Source organism: Aulonocara sp. 'chitande type north' Nkhata Bay, linkage group LG4 (assembly GCF_057382095.1).
Source record: "Aulonocara sp. 'chitande type north' Nkhata Bay isolate Kocher_YH1m ecotype deep benthic linkage group LG4, A_spYH_male_GT1.1, whole genome shotgun sequence".
Lineage (NCBI taxonomy): Eukaryota > Metazoa > Chordata > Actinopteri > Cichliformes > Cichlidae > Aulonocara > Aulonocara sp. 'chitande type north' Nkhata Bay.
In genome coordinates, this window is record NC_141347.1 from 33,476,568 (window position 1) to 33,494,716 (window position 18,149).

The 18,149-nt window shown below is 40.6% G+C and overlaps 1 protein-coding gene across 2 annotated transcripts; it reads right to left on the reverse strand.

Annotated features, from left to right (window-relative positions):
- Positions 1–354: 354 nt before the first annotated feature.
- On the reverse strand, positions 355–17,514 carry grna (granulin a). Of its 2 annotated transcripts, none has more exons than XM_086290069.1 (22): positions 17,276–17,514; positions 16,504–16,644; positions 15,526–15,663; positions 15,289–15,417; positions 13,177–13,258; positions 12,979–13,085; positions 12,694–12,847; positions 12,487–12,567; positions 9,768–9,865; positions 9,338–9,574; positions 8,898–9,134; positions 8,464–8,700; positions 7,975–8,211; positions 7,538–7,774; positions 7,104–7,340; positions 5,680–5,916; positions 5,250–5,486; positions 4,820–5,056; positions 3,725–4,030; positions 2,180–2,416; positions 1,819–2,076; positions 355–1,085 (listed from the first exon to the last, which is right to left on the reverse strand). In XM_086290069.1, exons 2-22 carry the CDS (start codon positions 16,642–16,644, stop codon positions 942–944), a joined length of 4,008 nt encoding a protein of 1,335 aa, XP_086146195.1. In that variant the 5' UTR covers positions 17,276–17,514; the 3' UTR covers positions 355–941. The 2 variants fall into 2 exon arrangements, with proteins under 2 accessions (XP_086146195.1, XP_086146194.1); XM_086290068.1 differs by having other exon boundaries at positions 12,487–12,570.
- Between the last annotated feature and the right edge of the window lie 635 nt (positions 17,515–18,149).

Sequence of the window (18,149 nt, forward strand, 5' to 3'; positions counted from 1 at the left end):
AATCTCCAGCAGTACGACGTCAGCCTAAAAAGTGAAATTCTGTGCCGGAAGTAAGGATAAAGGAAAACAGGCCAGGTAATCTTTTACGTGAAATTGTAGTGGACTTCCTTATTGTAACACCTGTTTTCTTTTTATCATTTGCATGGCCTTTTTGAAATGTGACAAAGGAGAACAATTATTTCTACTTATACCAAAGAACAAAATATATATTATAATGTTATTTATAGCAGACATTGGCACTGTAAAATAAATATAAAACTAAATATAACAGCATTCATAAACTGCATTTTCTTTTTTCACAGCCCTTTCTAATAAACCACAATAAGTGACTGGACAACTTTTAATAATGTCACTTCTTTTTTATTGATTTAATGGATAATGTGACACTTTGACAGGGTAAGATCATCCAAGCATGAATTTCTTCACCTTTGCCTCATTAACACAGATTACTAATCCAATGCACAAAATTATGAACCCAAGATTTAATGAGTAATTACACCACAAAATCATTAAATGATCAGACTGAATGTTCAGAATGATGAAAGATATTGAATCAGGTTTTGACTGATTGACTATTATTGATAAAGAAATAACCTTTTCAACAGCTGCAGCAAGTCTTAAAGAAACAGATGACTGACAAGTGGAGTGTTTCGATTGTCTTCTATTGTGGATGGAGTAGCATTTCAAGTGACAAACTGAGTGTGCTTGGAATAACAAAGATAACTCCTTAAATACATTAGTCACACGGTCATCTATATAATTAGGTGCATTCAGACCAAAATGTTCAACTTCAAGATTGCAAACATCTTAGCAACTGAGGTGCAAATCGTTTTCAAAGTGTCATTTAAAAACAAAGCATTTTGAAATTAATGTAGAATTCTTTCTCCATTAGTGCGTTATATGCAAAAACTAAAACTAGTAACAGTTTAGAGGTGGTGTTTTCACACAATTAGGGCTCTTTTTTTGTTGGCGAGGAACACGTGCCAGTTGGGCCAGTAAAGCTTGGAGTTCTGGATGCAGGAGTTTTCTTCCGTACAGGTGTACCCGGTCGGGCAGCAGTGCTTCATGTTGCTGCAGCACACCGCCTAGAGGGAGGACAGAGGGAGGAAAGTCTGTAAAAAAAACTGAATGGTTTACTTAACTCATACACCCTCCCTTTTTATTGGCACAAAACCTCACAATTCAGACGTTGTGATGCTTTATAAGGCATTTTTTTAAAAAGATGCTGCAATGTAAGTACAGATTTGCCTTTTAGTATTACATGAAAACACAACAGTAATACCACTAATTTTTTTAAGTAGCAAAGTTCTCCTTATGGCTCTGTTTAGAGGCCTACATATTTATACAACATATTAGTTTAAAACCTATTCATGTCAACAGTGGTTTAACCTACTAATTTGTTTACAATGGAGCTCATGTTGAATCTCGAGCAGTGAATATATGTTTACAAACTAATTAGAGGGTAAAATGGTTGAGTTTGCAGTCTGGTAAAAGGTAACCTAACTGTGTAAAGGGTTATAATTTCACTGAAGGATGGAACTGAAATCTAGGGAATTACTGTATATAGTACAAAATGAGGAAATACTACTTTGGCTGTAAAATAAAATTACTTTCATCTGCTGACCTAAAACTGGACTTTCCAGGAGTGATCTCAAAATAGCAGTGAGCCTGAAGGCAGTCAAGAGGTGCAGCCTCCCTTTTCTGAGGTAAGCATATGAAAAATTTTGGAGCCCTTGGCTTACTGACAGTTCTCAGCTCTCCCTGACAGTTAACATAAAGCAGGAGGAAGGAAGCAGGACTAGTTTCTGTAAATCATACGTTAGAAGATGGACAGCAGCCCCAGGAAGTGGCAGAAGTCCTGCAGCAAGTTTCATCATGCCCGCAATTGGTCTGTTCATCGCACTTGATGTCTTTGTGCTTTGTTGGGCTGAGCTGGGGTTGAGGCTCAAGTAGATACACCGGTGTCAGTGGGACTCTCTCCAGCTGCATCATGATGAGCTTCTGGCAGGATCTGGATAAGATGTCACAGGTGTAACCCTGCGGGCAACAGTGCTCCTTATCCGGACAGCAAACAGCCTGCAGACACATAGTTGGTGCAAATTATAGTCCCCAGTTTGCATAGGCAAAGCCTGACCTGATGAGACGGCTACCAGGGTATATGATATTTTCATGCACTCACATTTTTGAGTGGACAGCAGCCCCACTCGCCTGTGAACAGCTTGCAGCAGCTGGTTTGTTCAGGACACTGGCTTGCACCTTCGCACTGGACAGAGTAGGGCTCGGCCTCGTCGCTGGTAATGGCTGGAATTTTGGTGTACCATGGAATCACAACTTCTCCTTTTATGCACGACGTGCGGCTATTGTCACATTTGTACTGGTTAGGACAGCAGTGACTCCCATCCTCACAGCACACCGCCTGGGGAGAAGTGAAAACATGAGCAGTGGCTTTCACTTCATCAATTCTGCTGTTTCACTTCTTTTTTCATTGGTGTATATATAAAGGTTATAGAGAGTCTGAAGAAGATGCTGAAATTCTATTCTAGAAACTTAAAGACACATCAGTTTATAAATGACTATTATAAATTCAGAGTGGCAACCAAAATAAAGTTCATTCGAGTTCATTTGAGTGACTGTGGCCTGTAAGCTGCTAAAGTCGCCAGTTCTCAACAGGAATATGAGAAAAGATGTGAAACAGAAAAACAGGATATCACCATGCAAATTAGGGCTAAAGATGATGTCTAGTTGTGCTTTTTTGGGGCTTGATGAACAGGTGACATTCAGTTAACATCTTCCGTGACTGCAGTGTGGGCGGCAGGTTTTTCTTTCATAAGCTTCAAAGGAAGTTTTAGGAATGAAAAAACTCAGCCGGCCTAAAAACTGCTTGGTGATCTGTGTGGTTCCCCCGCCCTCCACACACACACTCACACACATACCTCACACCACATGGTCTAAAATAAACCATCTAATCCTCTTTTAAGATCTCTTGCAACTTCTTCAGGATGTTTTGAATCTTGCCAGGTCCTAAAAGAGGTTGGCTTTTAAAATGATCTAAACTATCTTATTTTCTTGTACTGGATTTTTCTCTTTCTTGTATTGTAGAAGGACAAATAATCTTCAGCTACACAAAAGACATCAACAAAACCACTGTGGTGTAAAAATAAGCTTTTTTTCAAAACCTGGGAAATGTTACTGACGGCCCAAGGTGTGTAATAACTGACAGTGTGTTAGTGTAGAGTTAGTGAAGCATTTCTTTACATATTGGAGGATTAAATGACAACAGCTTTGCAAATGAAACTGTGCTGTACTGCACAACTTATTCAAGCAATATGTTTGATTGGTGTTTGTGGACTGGCTGGTAATCATAGTAAACATCAACTGCCTCAATTGTGTTGTGTGAAAAAAATTACAAATTTGCATTCTCTTCCAAAACCGCCGTTTATATCAGGAGTGGAAGTATGACTCATAGATGTGACACATACATGTAAGCATTGTTAGGATGCAAAGTAATAGTGACGTTAATGTTGACTCTTCCAATGACTGCCAATAGAAGCAACCATTTTAGAAAAGATGGATGAGAACAAGACCTTATTGACACTTTCTGTATGTCCTCCTGTCATTATAAAATTAAACTGCGACAAATATGCGCTGGGCTGCTGCATATTGATGTTTAATAACAGATGGAGGAGACACGAGGTCAGTGATGCTGTGAAAAAGCAGAGCTCACCTCAGGCAGCGGACAGCAGCCCCACTTTTTAAAATTCTTCATGTAGCAGCAGGTGGTCGACTGAGGGCAGCTGGTGTGGGCATCACAGTTAATCATGCCTTCTTCTTCTTTGTCCTCCTCCTCCGATTTAGCGCTTGTTGTTGGACTCTCAGTTGTAGGCTGCACAGTAGTAGGTGCTTCAGTAGTGAACGCAGGTACCTTCTGTAGCATGGGAGTTGAGCCTGATGGGCCATTGCAAGACACGGCGGTCGGGTCACAGGTGGTGCCGCTCGGGCAGCAGTGTTTGTGATCGTCACAGCAGACCGCCTTTTATGCAAAAAGACAAAAGTGCAGTCAGTCACAGATAGTCAAGTTCAAATACAAACAGAAGCCTGACAATGCTTGGCAGAGCAATGTTGACAAAAATAAAACAGGTTAAATGCAATGTAGATTAAAGATATTATTTGATATTTCTAGAAATACAACAACCTGCTTTTATTTTTTGTCACGCACTACACAAACAAACTGTGTCTGTGCAGAGGCTAGCAAAGACAAGGGTTAGTGCAGTCACAGAACTTTCTTTTGTTTTTAAGTAAAGTGGGTGCAGCAGTAAATCATGTAACACACTCACCGTTACAACGCACTTGTCCAGTCTTACTGACCTCAGAGTAATTTTACACTCTTAACAAGTCACATTTTTAACCACAGACTCTTTATTTTCTGTACACTTTATCTACATCACTCCATCATCAACCACGAAACCACTGTGTCACCGTGGTGGTGTAAAGAATATTCGCTTTACTAGCTGTAACTTAGCCAGCAACATGCTTAGGCATGTATTGGTAGCTTTGTCACTGTAAGTCAACTTTTACCTCATTAATATGATACTCAAGTGGTCTCCAGTTTTTGTAAAAGATGCAGGACATACAGCACGTACAGCAGTTTAAGCTCCTTTAACTAACAGGTTCCTGGTGATAGCTGCATGCAGCCATCCAGAGTAACGGAACTTTAGGTTACCAACAGTTTTCTGTTTGGTGTAAATTTGACATTCTGTGTGTGTTAATAAAGTACTTTTGAGAAATGTGGTCTAAAAACCGATTTCAGTCCAATGCTAACCTCTGGCAATGGACAGCAGGCCCAGCGACCTTCTTGGGTTTTACAGCAGGTGGTGCCATCAGGACAGGCTGCTGTGTGATCACAAGGAACTTTCTTCTCCTCTGCCTTCTGCTTTATGATTGCAGGAAGCTTCTTGGCCCAGGGCACAGACATCAGGCCGTCTTCACAGGTTTGAGCCTCCAAGTTACATTTCTTCCCTTTGGGACAACAGTGTATGAAGTCTTCACAACAAACAGCCTGGAATTAGGGCAAACAGAACACCATCAATATATTTAAAACACCTTAAACTGCAAGTAATTATACATTTAAGCAGAAATGTCTAAATAAATGGCAGACGAGACTCAGTAGTGTTTGTTCGCACTGCACTCCCCTCTCTCCTCCAAATTGAAAAGCATTTAAAAAAATTGATGGATAGATGGTAATACTGTACCTCTGGCATTGGACAGCAGGCCCAGCCACCTTCTTGGGTTTTACAGCAGGTGGTGCCATCAGGACAGGCTGATGTATCGTCACATGGAACATCCTTCACCTCTACCTTCTGCTTTATGATTGCAGGGACCTTCTTGGCCCAGGGCACAGAGATCAGGCCGTCTTCACAGGTTTGAGCCTCCAAGTTACATTTCTTCCCTTTGGGACAACAGTGTATGAAGTCTTCACAACAAACAGCCTGGAATTAGGGCAAACAGAACACCATCAATATATTTAAAACACCTTAAACTGCAAGTAATTATACATTTAAGCAGAAATGTCTAAATAAATGGCAGACGAGACTCAGTAGTGTGTGTTCGCACTGCACTCCCCTCTCTCCTCCAAATTGAAAAGCATTTAAAAAAATGGATGGATAAATGGTAATACTGTACCTCTGGCAATGGACAGCAGGCCCAGCCACCTTCTTGGGTTTTACAGCAGGTGGTGCCATCAGGACAGGCTGATGTATCGTCACATGGAACATCCTTCACCTCTACCTTCTGCTTTATGATTGCAGGAACCTTCTTGGCCCAGGGCACAGAGATCACGCCGTCTTCACAGGTTTGAGCCTCCAAGTTACATTTCTTCCCTTTGGGACAACAGTGTATGAAGTCTTCACAACAAACAGCCTGGAAATGAAATGACAGCACAGACAGAAAGGTGTCAATATACTAAAAACACCTGAAATGTTAAACAGAAACTGTTAAATAAATATCAGACGAGGCTGTGGTGTATGCTTATGCCCTGTCCTCGCCTCCTCTGCCTTTTACCCTTCAAGCCTGACAAAGTAAAGCAGTTAGGGAAATGAATTAATAGATGCCCCAGAAGTTTGATTCTGCTCATCTGGACGTAGCGTTTTCAGTGGGAGAAACATTTCATCACTCATCCAAGTGACTTCTTCGGTCTCAGCTGACTGCAGGTTTCCCCAACCTTATAAACAGTACATTTGCACAATGTCTGAAACTAGCCCACTGAATGAACAATGGGCTGTGAGGTCACTTCCTTGATCGTTACTATGCAAATTGTCATGACTATTGATTAACAACCACTCCAGTCACAGAGAGTTGGGGAAGGCTGTAATCACAGCATTGTACGATGGTGAAAGATGTACCCTTAGACCTCCCCCTCGATTCAGAGATGGTCTTTCCCTTTTCACCCAAATAGCCTCCTTGAATCCCCGCTTAAACGAGTGTTCCTCACTGTCCAGGATGTGTACATCCTCATCACTGAAAGAGTGTCCATTGACCTGTAGGTGTAAATAGACTGCGGAGTCCTGGCCTGACGAGTTAGCTCTTCTGTGTTGTGCCAACGGTTTCGCCACAGGTTGTTTGGGTTCCCCCATGATATAAATCATGACAATCCTCCTGTCACCTAACAGTGTACACTAAATTATTCTGTTTGTGTCGGGGGACCTGATCCTTGGGGTGGGCCAATTTTTGGTCCACCGTGTTTTGGGGTTTTAAAGCCACAGAGACGCGGCGTTTAAAAAAAATTTGTTTCAACTGTTACGATCCTCCTGACACATAATGGATCACTAAGGATTTTCGCTTAGGCAACCAGTTGTCCTTCTCTCCTGGATTGGCTGGAGCTTTCCTTAGCCCCCTTCCCATTACGAGGGTGATAGATTGTCTGAAGCAGTTACAACAAGGCAATACTATTGACCGGACTTCATGCCACAGGCTATGCCCGGGGAATCTACACCAAGTCTGTATAGTGTACCGAAGATACATCAACAGGGTGTACATTTAAGACCACTTGACGGTACCTGCATGATTAGGCATGCATCAAGACAAATTAATAGATGGTAACACTGTACCTCTGGCATTGGACAGCAGGCCCAGCCACCTTCTTGGGTTTTACAGCAGGTGGTGCCATCAGGACAGGCTGATGTATCGTCACATGGAACATCCTTCACCTCTACCTTCTGCTTTATGATTGCAGGAACCTTCTTGGCCCAGGGCACAGACATCAGGCCGTCTTCACAGGTTTGAGCCTCCAAGTTACATTTCTTCCCCTTTGGACAACAGTGTATGAAGTCTTCACAACAAACAGCCTGGAAACAAAATGACAGCACAGACAGAAAGCTGTCAATATACTAAAAACACCTGAAATGTTAAACAGAAACTGTTAAATAAATATCAGACAAGGCTTTGATGTTTGCTTGTGCCCTGCCCTGCCCTCCCCTTGCCCCTCCAAGCCTGACAAAGAAAACCAGTTAAGAAAATTGACGGATAGATGGTAATACTGTACCTCTGGCATTGGACAGCAGGCCCAGCCACCTTCTTGGGTTTTACAGCAGGTGGTGCCATCAGGACAGGCTGATGTATCGTCACATGGAACATCCTTCACCTCTACCTTCTGCTTTATGATTGCAGGGAGCTTCTTGGCCCAGGGCACAGAGATCAGGCCGTCTTCACAGGTTTGAGCCTTCAAGTTACATTTCTTCCCTTTGGGACAACAGTGTATGAAGTCTTCACAGCAAACAGCCTGGAATTAGGGCGAACAGAATACCATCAATATACTAAAATGACCTTAAACTGCAAGTAATTATACTTTTAAACAGAAATGTCTAAATAAATGGCAGACAGAGCTGTGTAATATGTGTTCATCCTGCCCTCCCCTCTCCCCGCCAACCCTGAAATTGAAAAGCATTTAAGAAAATGGATGTATAGATGGTAATACTGTACCTCTGGCATTGGACAGCAGGCCCAGCCACCTTCTTGGGTTTTACAGCAGGTTGTGCCATCAGGACAGGCTGATGTATCGTCACATGGAACATCCTTCACCTCTACCTTCTGCTTTATGATTGCAGGAACCTTCTTGGCCCAGGGCACAGACATCAGGCCGTCTTCACAGGTTTGAGCCTTCAAGTTACATTTCTTCCCTTTGGGACAACAGTGTATGAAGTCTTCACAACAAACAGCCTGGAAATGAAATTACAGGATAAAAAAACACCTTAAACTACAAGTAGTTACATATATAAATAGGAACTTTGAAACACATGTGAGACGAGGCTGTGTGGTATGTGTTAGCCCTGCAATAGACAGGAGACCTATCCAAGGTGTAATCTGCCCCTTATCCCATCCCATGAGAGCCAGGATAGGTTCAAGCCATTCCCTCATCCATGAAGTGGACAAGTGTTTAAGAATATGGATGGATAGATGGTAACACTGTACCTCTGGCATTGGACAGCAGGCCCAGCCACCTTCTTGGGTTTTACAGCAGGTGGTGCCATCAGGACAGGCTGATGTATCGTCACATGGAACATCCTTCACCTCTACCTTCTGCTTTATGATTGCAGGAACCTTCTTGGCCCAGGGCACAGAGATCACGCCGCCTTCACAGGTTTGAGCCTCCAAGTTACATTTCTTCCCCTTTGGACAACAGTGTATGAAGTCTTCACAACAAACAGCCTGGAAACAAAATGACAGCACAGACAGAAAGCTGTCAATATACTAAAAACACCTGAAATGTTAAACAGAAACTGTTAAATAAATATCAGACAAGGCTTTGATGTTTGCTTGTGCCCTGCCCTGCCCTCCCCTTGCCCCTCCAAGCCTGACAAAGAAAGCCAGTTAAGAAAATTGACGGATAGATGGTAATACTGTACCTCTGGCATTGGACAGCAGGCCCAGCCACCTTCTTGGGTTTTACAGCAGGTGGTGCCATCAGGACAGGCTGATGTATCGTCACATGGAACATCCTTCACCTCTACCTTCTGCTTTATGATTGCAGGAACCTTCTTGGCCCAGGGCACAGACATCAGGCCGTCTTCACAGGTTTGAGCCTCCAAGTTACATTTCTTCCCTTTGGGACAACAGTGTATGAAGTCTTCACAACAAACAGCCTGGAAATGAAATCACAGCACAGACAGAAAGCTGTCAATATACTAAAAACACCTGAAATGCTAAAGAGAAACTGTTAAATAAATGGCAGTCAGGGCTTTGATGCTTGTGCCCTGCCATCCCATCACCCATCTTCTCTCCCCTCTTCCTCTCCCAACAAAGGAAGCCAGCTAAGAAAATGGATGTATAGATGGTAACACTGTACCTCTGGCATTGGACAGCAGGCCCAGCCACCTTCTTGGGTTTTACAGCAGGTGGTGCCATCAGGACAGGCTGATGTATCGTCACATGGAACATCCTTCACCTCTACCTTCTGCTTTATGATTGCAGGGACCTTCTTGGCCCAGGGCACAGAGATCACGCCGTCTTCACAGGTTTGAGCCTCCAAGTTACATTTCTTCCCTTTGGGACAACAGTGTATGAAGTCTTCACAACAAACAGCCTGGAATTAGGGCAAACAGAACACCATCAATATATTTAAAACACCTTAAACTGCAAGTAATTATACATTTAAGCAGAAATGTCTAAATAAATGGCAGACGAGACTCAGTAGTGTTTGTTCGCACTGCACTCCCCTCTCTCCTCCAAATTGAAAAGCATTTAAAAAAATGGATGGATAGATGGTAATACTGTACCTCTGGCATTGGACAGCAGGCCCAGCCACCTTCTTGGGTTTTACAGCAGGTTGTGCCATCAGGACAGGCTGATGTATCGTCACATGGAACATCGTTTGCTGGAGAAAAGACATTGAGAAAAAAATTAATCCACTAATGTTTCATGACTGCCATCGTTGTGAGCCCTCACTTCCACTGACTGAATGTAATAATCATCCTCATGAACCATTTGATAAGTGATACGAACAACCAGCGAGATCATCATGAGATTTTGTCAAATTTGGAATTGACGACAATAACAGTTCCATGTTATAATTACTAAAATTACCTGGTGCACTCTTTGACCACTCGCAGTGTTATGGAGCAATGTCAGTTGTCAGTGAGTTTGAACACGAACAAAATTAAAGAAAATGAAGACGCCCCAATCAATTAAATATTATTTCTGAGTTATGACAGTAAAAAAATGCATATAACATAAAAACTAGTATAATTTACCACAGACTAGGGACACGTCTTTCAATATTTTTGTTTTACTTAAATACCTGTCAGTAAAGACATCCATTCTCTGACTAAGAATTCATGAACTCGAAACTGCAAACATTTTAATTGTATTTAAATAAAAGACTAAAACAATTACACAACTGCAAATTAAATATAAAATGTTTCTCCTGAAATACAAAGTCCTGAATGATCAGGGCCTGTCATATGTTATCCACACCTCATAAAACCATATTATTCCAATAGTGCATTTCACTTTCGGACTGCAGGTTTACTTGTGGTTCGTAGGGTTTTTCGAAGTAGACTGGGAGCCCTCAATCCCAGTTTGGATTGAGGGGGCAAACACCGTGTTTACTGTTAAAACATTTCTTTTAATAAAGCTTATAGTGAGGCAACTTTTGTTTTGAATCGGTGCTATATAAATAAAACTGTACTAAAACTTTAACTGAATTGAATAACTTCCTTGGTCTAAAGAAGCCTGCTTTAAGTCACAAGGGGCAACTGTCCAAATGACTCCAATACGGTCATTTGTGTTGTACCATGATAGAGATGTAATGATGACATTAAATTCAGACCAAATGGTGGAAATATGAGAATGAAGAGGATGCACCATAGTTAAAGCTAATCAGAGATGTGTGTCCTGCTGTGCACAAAACACAGCGAATTTATTGTGAACCATTTGATTGGCTCATGGAGGAAAGATAAATAATTCCTGTCTAAATAAAGATATAACTCATTTATAGTTGGCAGGAAGTGAGGAGGAACAGAGCTGTTTTGGGCAGAAGTAATGCAGGCAAAAGCACTGTTATATTAAGACAGCTGCATTCACCACTATTCCTTTCTCTTGTAGCCAAATCAGAGTCAGTTTGGAGCAGTCTGTGTTATATGAGGAAGTATTTACCAATACAGTCACACATACTGGAACAATTTAGATGTCATGCTACAAAAGCCATTCTTTAAAAATAAAACTTCTCCTTTTTCCAAGTACTTTTAAAGGTTGACTGTCAAGTTTGATCTGTCAAACAAACCATGTGGTGCTTCAGGTTTCTGCCCCTCAGCCTCAGTGTTTTTTTGTTCCATGACATTGCAACAAAAATCATCACATTAAAAATATATATTTGAATTGAAAATGCATATTGGACTAACAGCAGAACCAATGATGTATATTGCCAAAAGTATTCACTCATCTCTCTTCACACGCATATGAACTTCAGTGACATCCTGTTCTTAACCCAAAGGGTTTAATATGATGTCGGCCCACCATTTGCAGCTATAACAGCTTCAGCTCTTCTGGTAAGAGTTTAGATTATTTATTGTTTATTGAAACTTAAAGTTAGGCTGTGGCTGATTTGAGTGACTGGTGAATGCAGACAGGACTGCTAAACTGTTGATTCACAGAACTGGACCTCTTGACCATACTTGCCATACAAAGTTGTTTTTGTTTTTTTAATACACACAAGAATTGACACATAAAAATAAAAAATGTGGCTTTCTGTGTGGTTATTTGTAGTAACAGCACATCCAAAAAGTGTAAAATTCTATTTGCATGTTACTTAGCAGGTATCTGTATCTGTGCGTTATTTGTTCTTAGCATTCCGGCTTGTCCCACCAAAATGCTTCCACTGATTTCAGAGTGGGTCGTTGCAGCGGCTCCCCCTTTTACCTTCAATATCATATTAAAAGTTCAAACTGGGCTGCCTGCACTGTAATATTTTGACGTTTTTCATGAGTTACAGTGATGTTTCTGAACAAGCATTATAAATATGTTGTAATAGTTAGCAGGCTTGGTAAGGGAAAAACTACCACCAAACAAAAACATTCATTGAAGACGGGGTGTTGCAACATTTAATTATAGCTGGATAGACCTGCCTATCAGCGCCAGATTTGTCTTGTCATTACCAGGAAATAATGAAACTGGTAAGAGAAAAAAAGATTTACCTGAACCATTAATCATGCACGCACTGGCACACCTAAAAACCGACAATGCCAAAAAAAATGGCCCGAAAGTGAGTCAGTGGACCACCTTTTAAAAAATAATATCTTGGAAAGCATTTGACATACGAAGCAAAAAATTCTCAGCAGTCATTTTAAGATGTTGAAACTTGAGATGGAATCACCTTTATGTGTCTTGTGATAAATCATGTGCTTTCTTTTCCAGTCTCATTGTTCTACATTATTTGTTTCATGGGGATAGTCTCACCTGCAGCTGCCTTAGCAACTGATGACACATTTACTGTCTTACCAGATGGAGGAAGCAGATTGGCTGTGGTGACTTTGGGGGCGTTTTCTGTTCCTGTGTTATTCACTGCTTCAACTGGCACTTCTTCTGGGAACAGAAAAACACAAAGATTAAGATAAACACACACACACACACACTTTCAAATACTTAGTGAGAACAAGGAACTAAGCTTAACGTTCACAGCAAAACAGTCTATTAAAAATTTCTGACCTTTCTGGTTTTCCCAAGCTGCTCTCACTCTGGCAGGGAGCTTTGCCCACATTGGCATCTCTTTCTTGGTAGAAGAGTCAATGCATTTGGAATGCTCGACATCACATGTGGTCCCTTCAGAGCAGCAGTGTATCTTGTCAGCGCAGCACACGGCCTGTTCACATGGAAAATAATAAAACACCATTAAGTCACGATAACTGGACGTCAATGCAGGACATGCAAATCCATAATTTGACTTTTTTGTCATTCATGATCTCACTCATGGTATGGAGTAGCATTTTGTACCTTTGATAGTGGACAGCATGCCCATTTCCCGTCATTTGTTTCACAGCAGGTGGTACCATCTGGGCACTCTGAAATGCCATCGCTGCATAGAACTGTAACCACGAGCTCTGCAACAATATCACATGAACATCAAAACTCAAAACAGGAAAAGGAATAGTGATACGACTTAATTATGATACTTTGGCGGGGAAGTTGAACCTTTTTTGATGCAGCCTCGGCTGTCTGAGCTGCAGTCGTGGCCCTCAGGGCAGCAGTGTTTGCCATCGGGGCAGGAGATTCCCTGATAGCAGTGAGGAAATCAAGAATTATGAATTAAACAAAAGCATTGGAACTGTTTATCTATTCATGCAGTAAATGAAAGATTTCAAAGAGGAAAAAAGGTTCAGTGAAATAAAGAGTAACAAACGACCAGCTGCTGTTTTAGTGCAAGCAGAAACCGCTTTTACAATCTCCAGCCAGTTTATTAGGGACACTTTTTCAGCTGCCATTCTACTAATATATTAAAGCTGGTGGTGGTGTGATGTTTGGAGGATGTTTTCGTGGTGCATTTAGTACTAACTGAATATCTTTTAAATGCCACAGCCTGTGTGCTGCTGACTGTGTCCATCCTCGTATGGCTGCAATATACCTAACTCCTGATGGCTGCCTCCAGCCGGTTAATGCACCACACCACAAAAGCTCAGACCAGCTCAACGTAGTTTCTTGACATGACAATGAGGTCAATGCACTCAAAAGATCTCCACAGTCATAAATCTGGGTCCAACAGAACACTTTTTGAATATGGTGGAAGAGGAGGTTTACATCATGGATCTGAATCTGATGTTATCATGTCAATGTACCAGAATCTCTGAGAAACATCTCTTTGCAAAGTTCAAGATGCAAAAAGATATTTAGTTAGTAACTAAAGGTGCTTGTTATATGAGGAGACTGCAATTATACAACAAGCATGTTATGCGCCATGGAGGTTTGGCTTTTTGAAATGAGGGGCTTGACCAAGCTAGAAGGTGTAGCTAATTAAGTGGCAGGTAAGTTTACATTAAACTTGTAACAAGAGCAAAAATCTATTCCAAAGCACTGAATGTCCTCGGTAAAGTGTAGAAGCTTAGTGGGTCAACCAGCTATGCAAACAAAGCATCAAAGACAGATCCTCTTTTGAGAGGAAGTAAGCTCTATCTCTGTGCAAGTGTCTTTTTCATGGCATCGATTAAATGGTTAGGGACTTTGCTGTTTATCAGTTGAAAGACCGTTAGCTATAAATCTGGAAATTAAAAAAGATAAATCCCTAAATTGAAATTAAAATAAAATACAAGCAGAAAAAAAAAATGAGACGAGACATAAATAATTGTTGCGTTGGTGCTGGTGAAAGATACTGAAGTATTGGTCATACATAACAAAAGGATTTGTAGATCTGAGCCAATTTCTGTTAGAGCTTTCCCTTTAAACAGAAGACTCAAGATGATAAACAAAAGTCTTCTAAAGTGCATGTTGTTTAAATAGATTCGACTTCCTACTGTAACCCAGTGACATAAAGACATCTTTTTACTTTTTCCCACGAGAGCCTGTGGGGTGGGTAAGGGAAATATCCATAGCTTTCCTAATGGATGTTCTGTAACAGCAGGTGGAGTTGTTAACAGCTTAAATGCAGTTTGCAAAAAAAAGTTAAGATTTATTTAGAGTGACTCTTTAGAAAAGCAAAGAGAAGGGAGGTGTAGTTTTACCAAACTGTACTATGTTGTTCAGCACCGACCTTTGTTATAGTGGTGTGATTCAAGATGCAAAACAGAAGTGAAAGATGTTTAAACATGCCGTACCCAAAGTACAGTAACAACCAGGGAGCTTTAAAGGAAGTGAGATGATGCTGGAAATGAATATGACAATAACTAAATATGACAAGGGGACAAAATACGTGAACCTGTTATCCAAAACATCAAAGCTACTGACAGGTGAAGTGAATAGACAACCATCTTGTTGCCATGTACTTAGTAATCATATGTAAGTTAATCTGATATGTACCAGTCACCCAAAAATTTGCAGACTAACTCTGCCACCAATTTCCTGGTAGTGAAAACTTTCAGAGACCCTGAGTGAGTACCCCTTCTGATCAGAGCTCTTTTGGCTGCACAATATTAGAATAACGAGTTTTAATCATGTGGTTGATCGGTGTGTATGTATGGAAATCCCCTCCTAGATTCAAGATTCCTTCACAGGAATGAACCACAAATAAAAGATTAGTGTCATCACTCACTTTGTTTTTCCACTCAGTGCTACTTAAGTATCTGAAGCACGTCTTATTTGTGGTGGTTAGCTTACCTGAGTTAGAGGACAGCAGCCAAACTTCGTCAAACCCTTCAGACAGGAATACTCAGCAGGGCATCGTGACAGGTCGGGGCAGATGTTGTCGTCTTCCTGACTCTCGTATGTCTTGATCATCCTGAAGGACTGAGTGGTCAGAAGGTGGGAAAGAGGACAGTATTACTTCTTTTAATCCACCACGATTATTTAATCTGACTTTGTGACAGAAAACAACTAACGTGTGACGACGCTTACTTTAGAGACTTTGGGCTGATCAGCAGGGGTTCTTTTCACCCAGGGGATGGTCAGGGTGGTATTAATACAGCCAGATAAGGCTTTATTACAGACTGTGCCCTCTGGACAGCAGTGGATGTGATCATCACAGCACTCAGCCTGAGGAGACAGCAGTAGTAGAAACACTTTGACTACCAAAGTTTGAAACAGCTATCACATTGAGGGAAAGCGGCACGTCCTTCTATCTGGATTTCAAAGTAGTAAAACACAGCTGAGGGTGAATAGTATCGCTGCATAATTATATTTACTTTAAAGTATAAGTGAAGGGTTATCTCACATGTACATTTAACTATAGACAAAGGGACAATTTACCTACACTGAAGGTGACGTACTGCAGCTTTGCTCAGTAGGTTAGGATGGAATTCCTCCCTTTTGCACTTTTGGAGTTATTTTAAAACAGAAATCTATAGAAGATTTTGTCCAGTTACCATGAAGATGTGAACACTACACATTTTACTCTTTAATATTTACATACTTGATGACTAATAAGCTGGGCTGTTTTTAGTCTATAGGAATGCATTTAGTTGATGTGAATGAAACTGTTCATACTAATATATAAAGCTAATAGATTTTTATTGATTTAAACAAATGTCGTATAGCAAAACAATTTACAACAGGTCTGATTCTGGTTTTAAGTAAACCAACTCATCAATAACAGCAATCATTTCTTCTGATTATAATTGTAGATGTCCGACGTCTCTCAGAAACGTTTCTATACATTTGTTTTTTGTTTTGTTTTTAGAGATTGTGAGATTTTCATACATCAAAACTTGGTTTAAATGAGTTACTAGCAGAACATGAACCCAAATGGATATCCGTTGGGGTTCCCCCCCCCACTCTTACTGCAAAAAGGAAGCCAATTAAAACAAGTACAATAAATATAATTACATTGTCGTGAACACTCAAGTTGCATGATGGTATAATAACACCTGGCCTTACGTTTTCATATCGGCAACACCCGTAACCGTTTGCTGGGCTGTTGCAGCAGGTTTCCCCTTCTTTACACAGCCCTCCATCTGGACACACATCAGCACCAACCACAGCCAGGGCGGCCCAGCAGATCACAACCCACTTCTGCATCTGGAGGGGGGAAAGCAAAAGGCACACAAATGGAAAGTGAAACTGGCGGAAGGGGGGGATTTCTCTTTCACTGACCACCACGATAAATGATATTTGTACATTAAAATTCTGCACACATTCTTGATCTTATCAGGTCACAAAGAGTTTGATAACCATGCTCGGGCAGTCATGCCAGTGGTGTCTCGTTATATTCCTTATGTCTGTCTCCAAAAAAACCGAATCTCGGCTATCTGGTCAGCTCGGTTCGAGTTTTAAAGGGAAAATGTCAAATAAAAGTGATGAACCGGGTCTAAACACTGAGCTCAAATGTTGTCTTTGACAAAATAGTGGTTTTCTTTTTTCTCCAGATGTTCAACTTTATTGAAGATGTTTCTTTTATCGTCATATGAATAAGCAAAACAAATGCACAGTCTAAAATGAAATAAATCCACTTTCACTTTCGTCTGGTTTATATTCCTTATTTAACCTAAAAATCTAGCCTCTCAGGGGAAATTCTGAGCGACACAGTTGAACTCTTTATATTGCAAGATAAATACACAGACTGTGAAACTTAAAACAGCTTTTTATAAGGCCCGCACCGATACATGCATAAATGCAATGATAGACGAAATAAAGTTTTTGATGCTCTTACCTTTATTGAAAAAAAATGAACAGAAGGGCTGTTGTGAGCAGGTGTTTCACAAGAGTCTCGCCACAAAATGACACAAATGATAGCCTGCAGTCTTGAACACACCCCGAAAGGGGAGGGAGAGGAGGTGCCTTAATGTTGCTGTACACCTTTTAACGCCAGCTCTGTCTCTTCAATGAATCAGTTTTTAATATTCATAAAACAACGTAGTACAGGCATAGTTGAGAATTTCAAAGAAGCATATTTATTTACAGCCATTAAAAATGCAATAAGAGCCTGTGACTAATAAGAAAATACGGATTGCTAACGATATCACGCTGTTTGTGTGGTACAGTGTTTGGCTGCCAAAAAGTTTCTGGTATTTGCCCGAAAATGATCGGCCATATTCAGACGGTTGTGCAAGAGTTTTTTGTCTATAATCTGTCAAAAATAATAATAACAATAATACTATTTGCAATTTCGGTTTTTGCAAAAGTGACTCTCAATCTATCTATCTATCTATCTATCTATCTATCTATCTATCTATCTATCTATCTATCTATCTATCTATCTATCTATCTATCTATCTATCTATCTATCTATCTATCTATCTATCTATCTATCTATCTATCTACTTTTCAAGAGACATTTGGCCAAGAGGGCAGCAGACACACAACATAACTTATAACATAACACTTCTATCAAGATATTGTAACTGAAGAAAAAGTAGCGGGTTAATTGGAATGGAGACAGAATAAAGCAAAGTCATGCTAAATAGATCATGTCTTTATTTTGTAACCCTTTCATAAATCATGTTGACTACAGTTTATTTATCAATGTAAACGTCTGGGAGGATTTAAACGCGGCACTTTAATTACAGTGTAATGAATGGATGTCC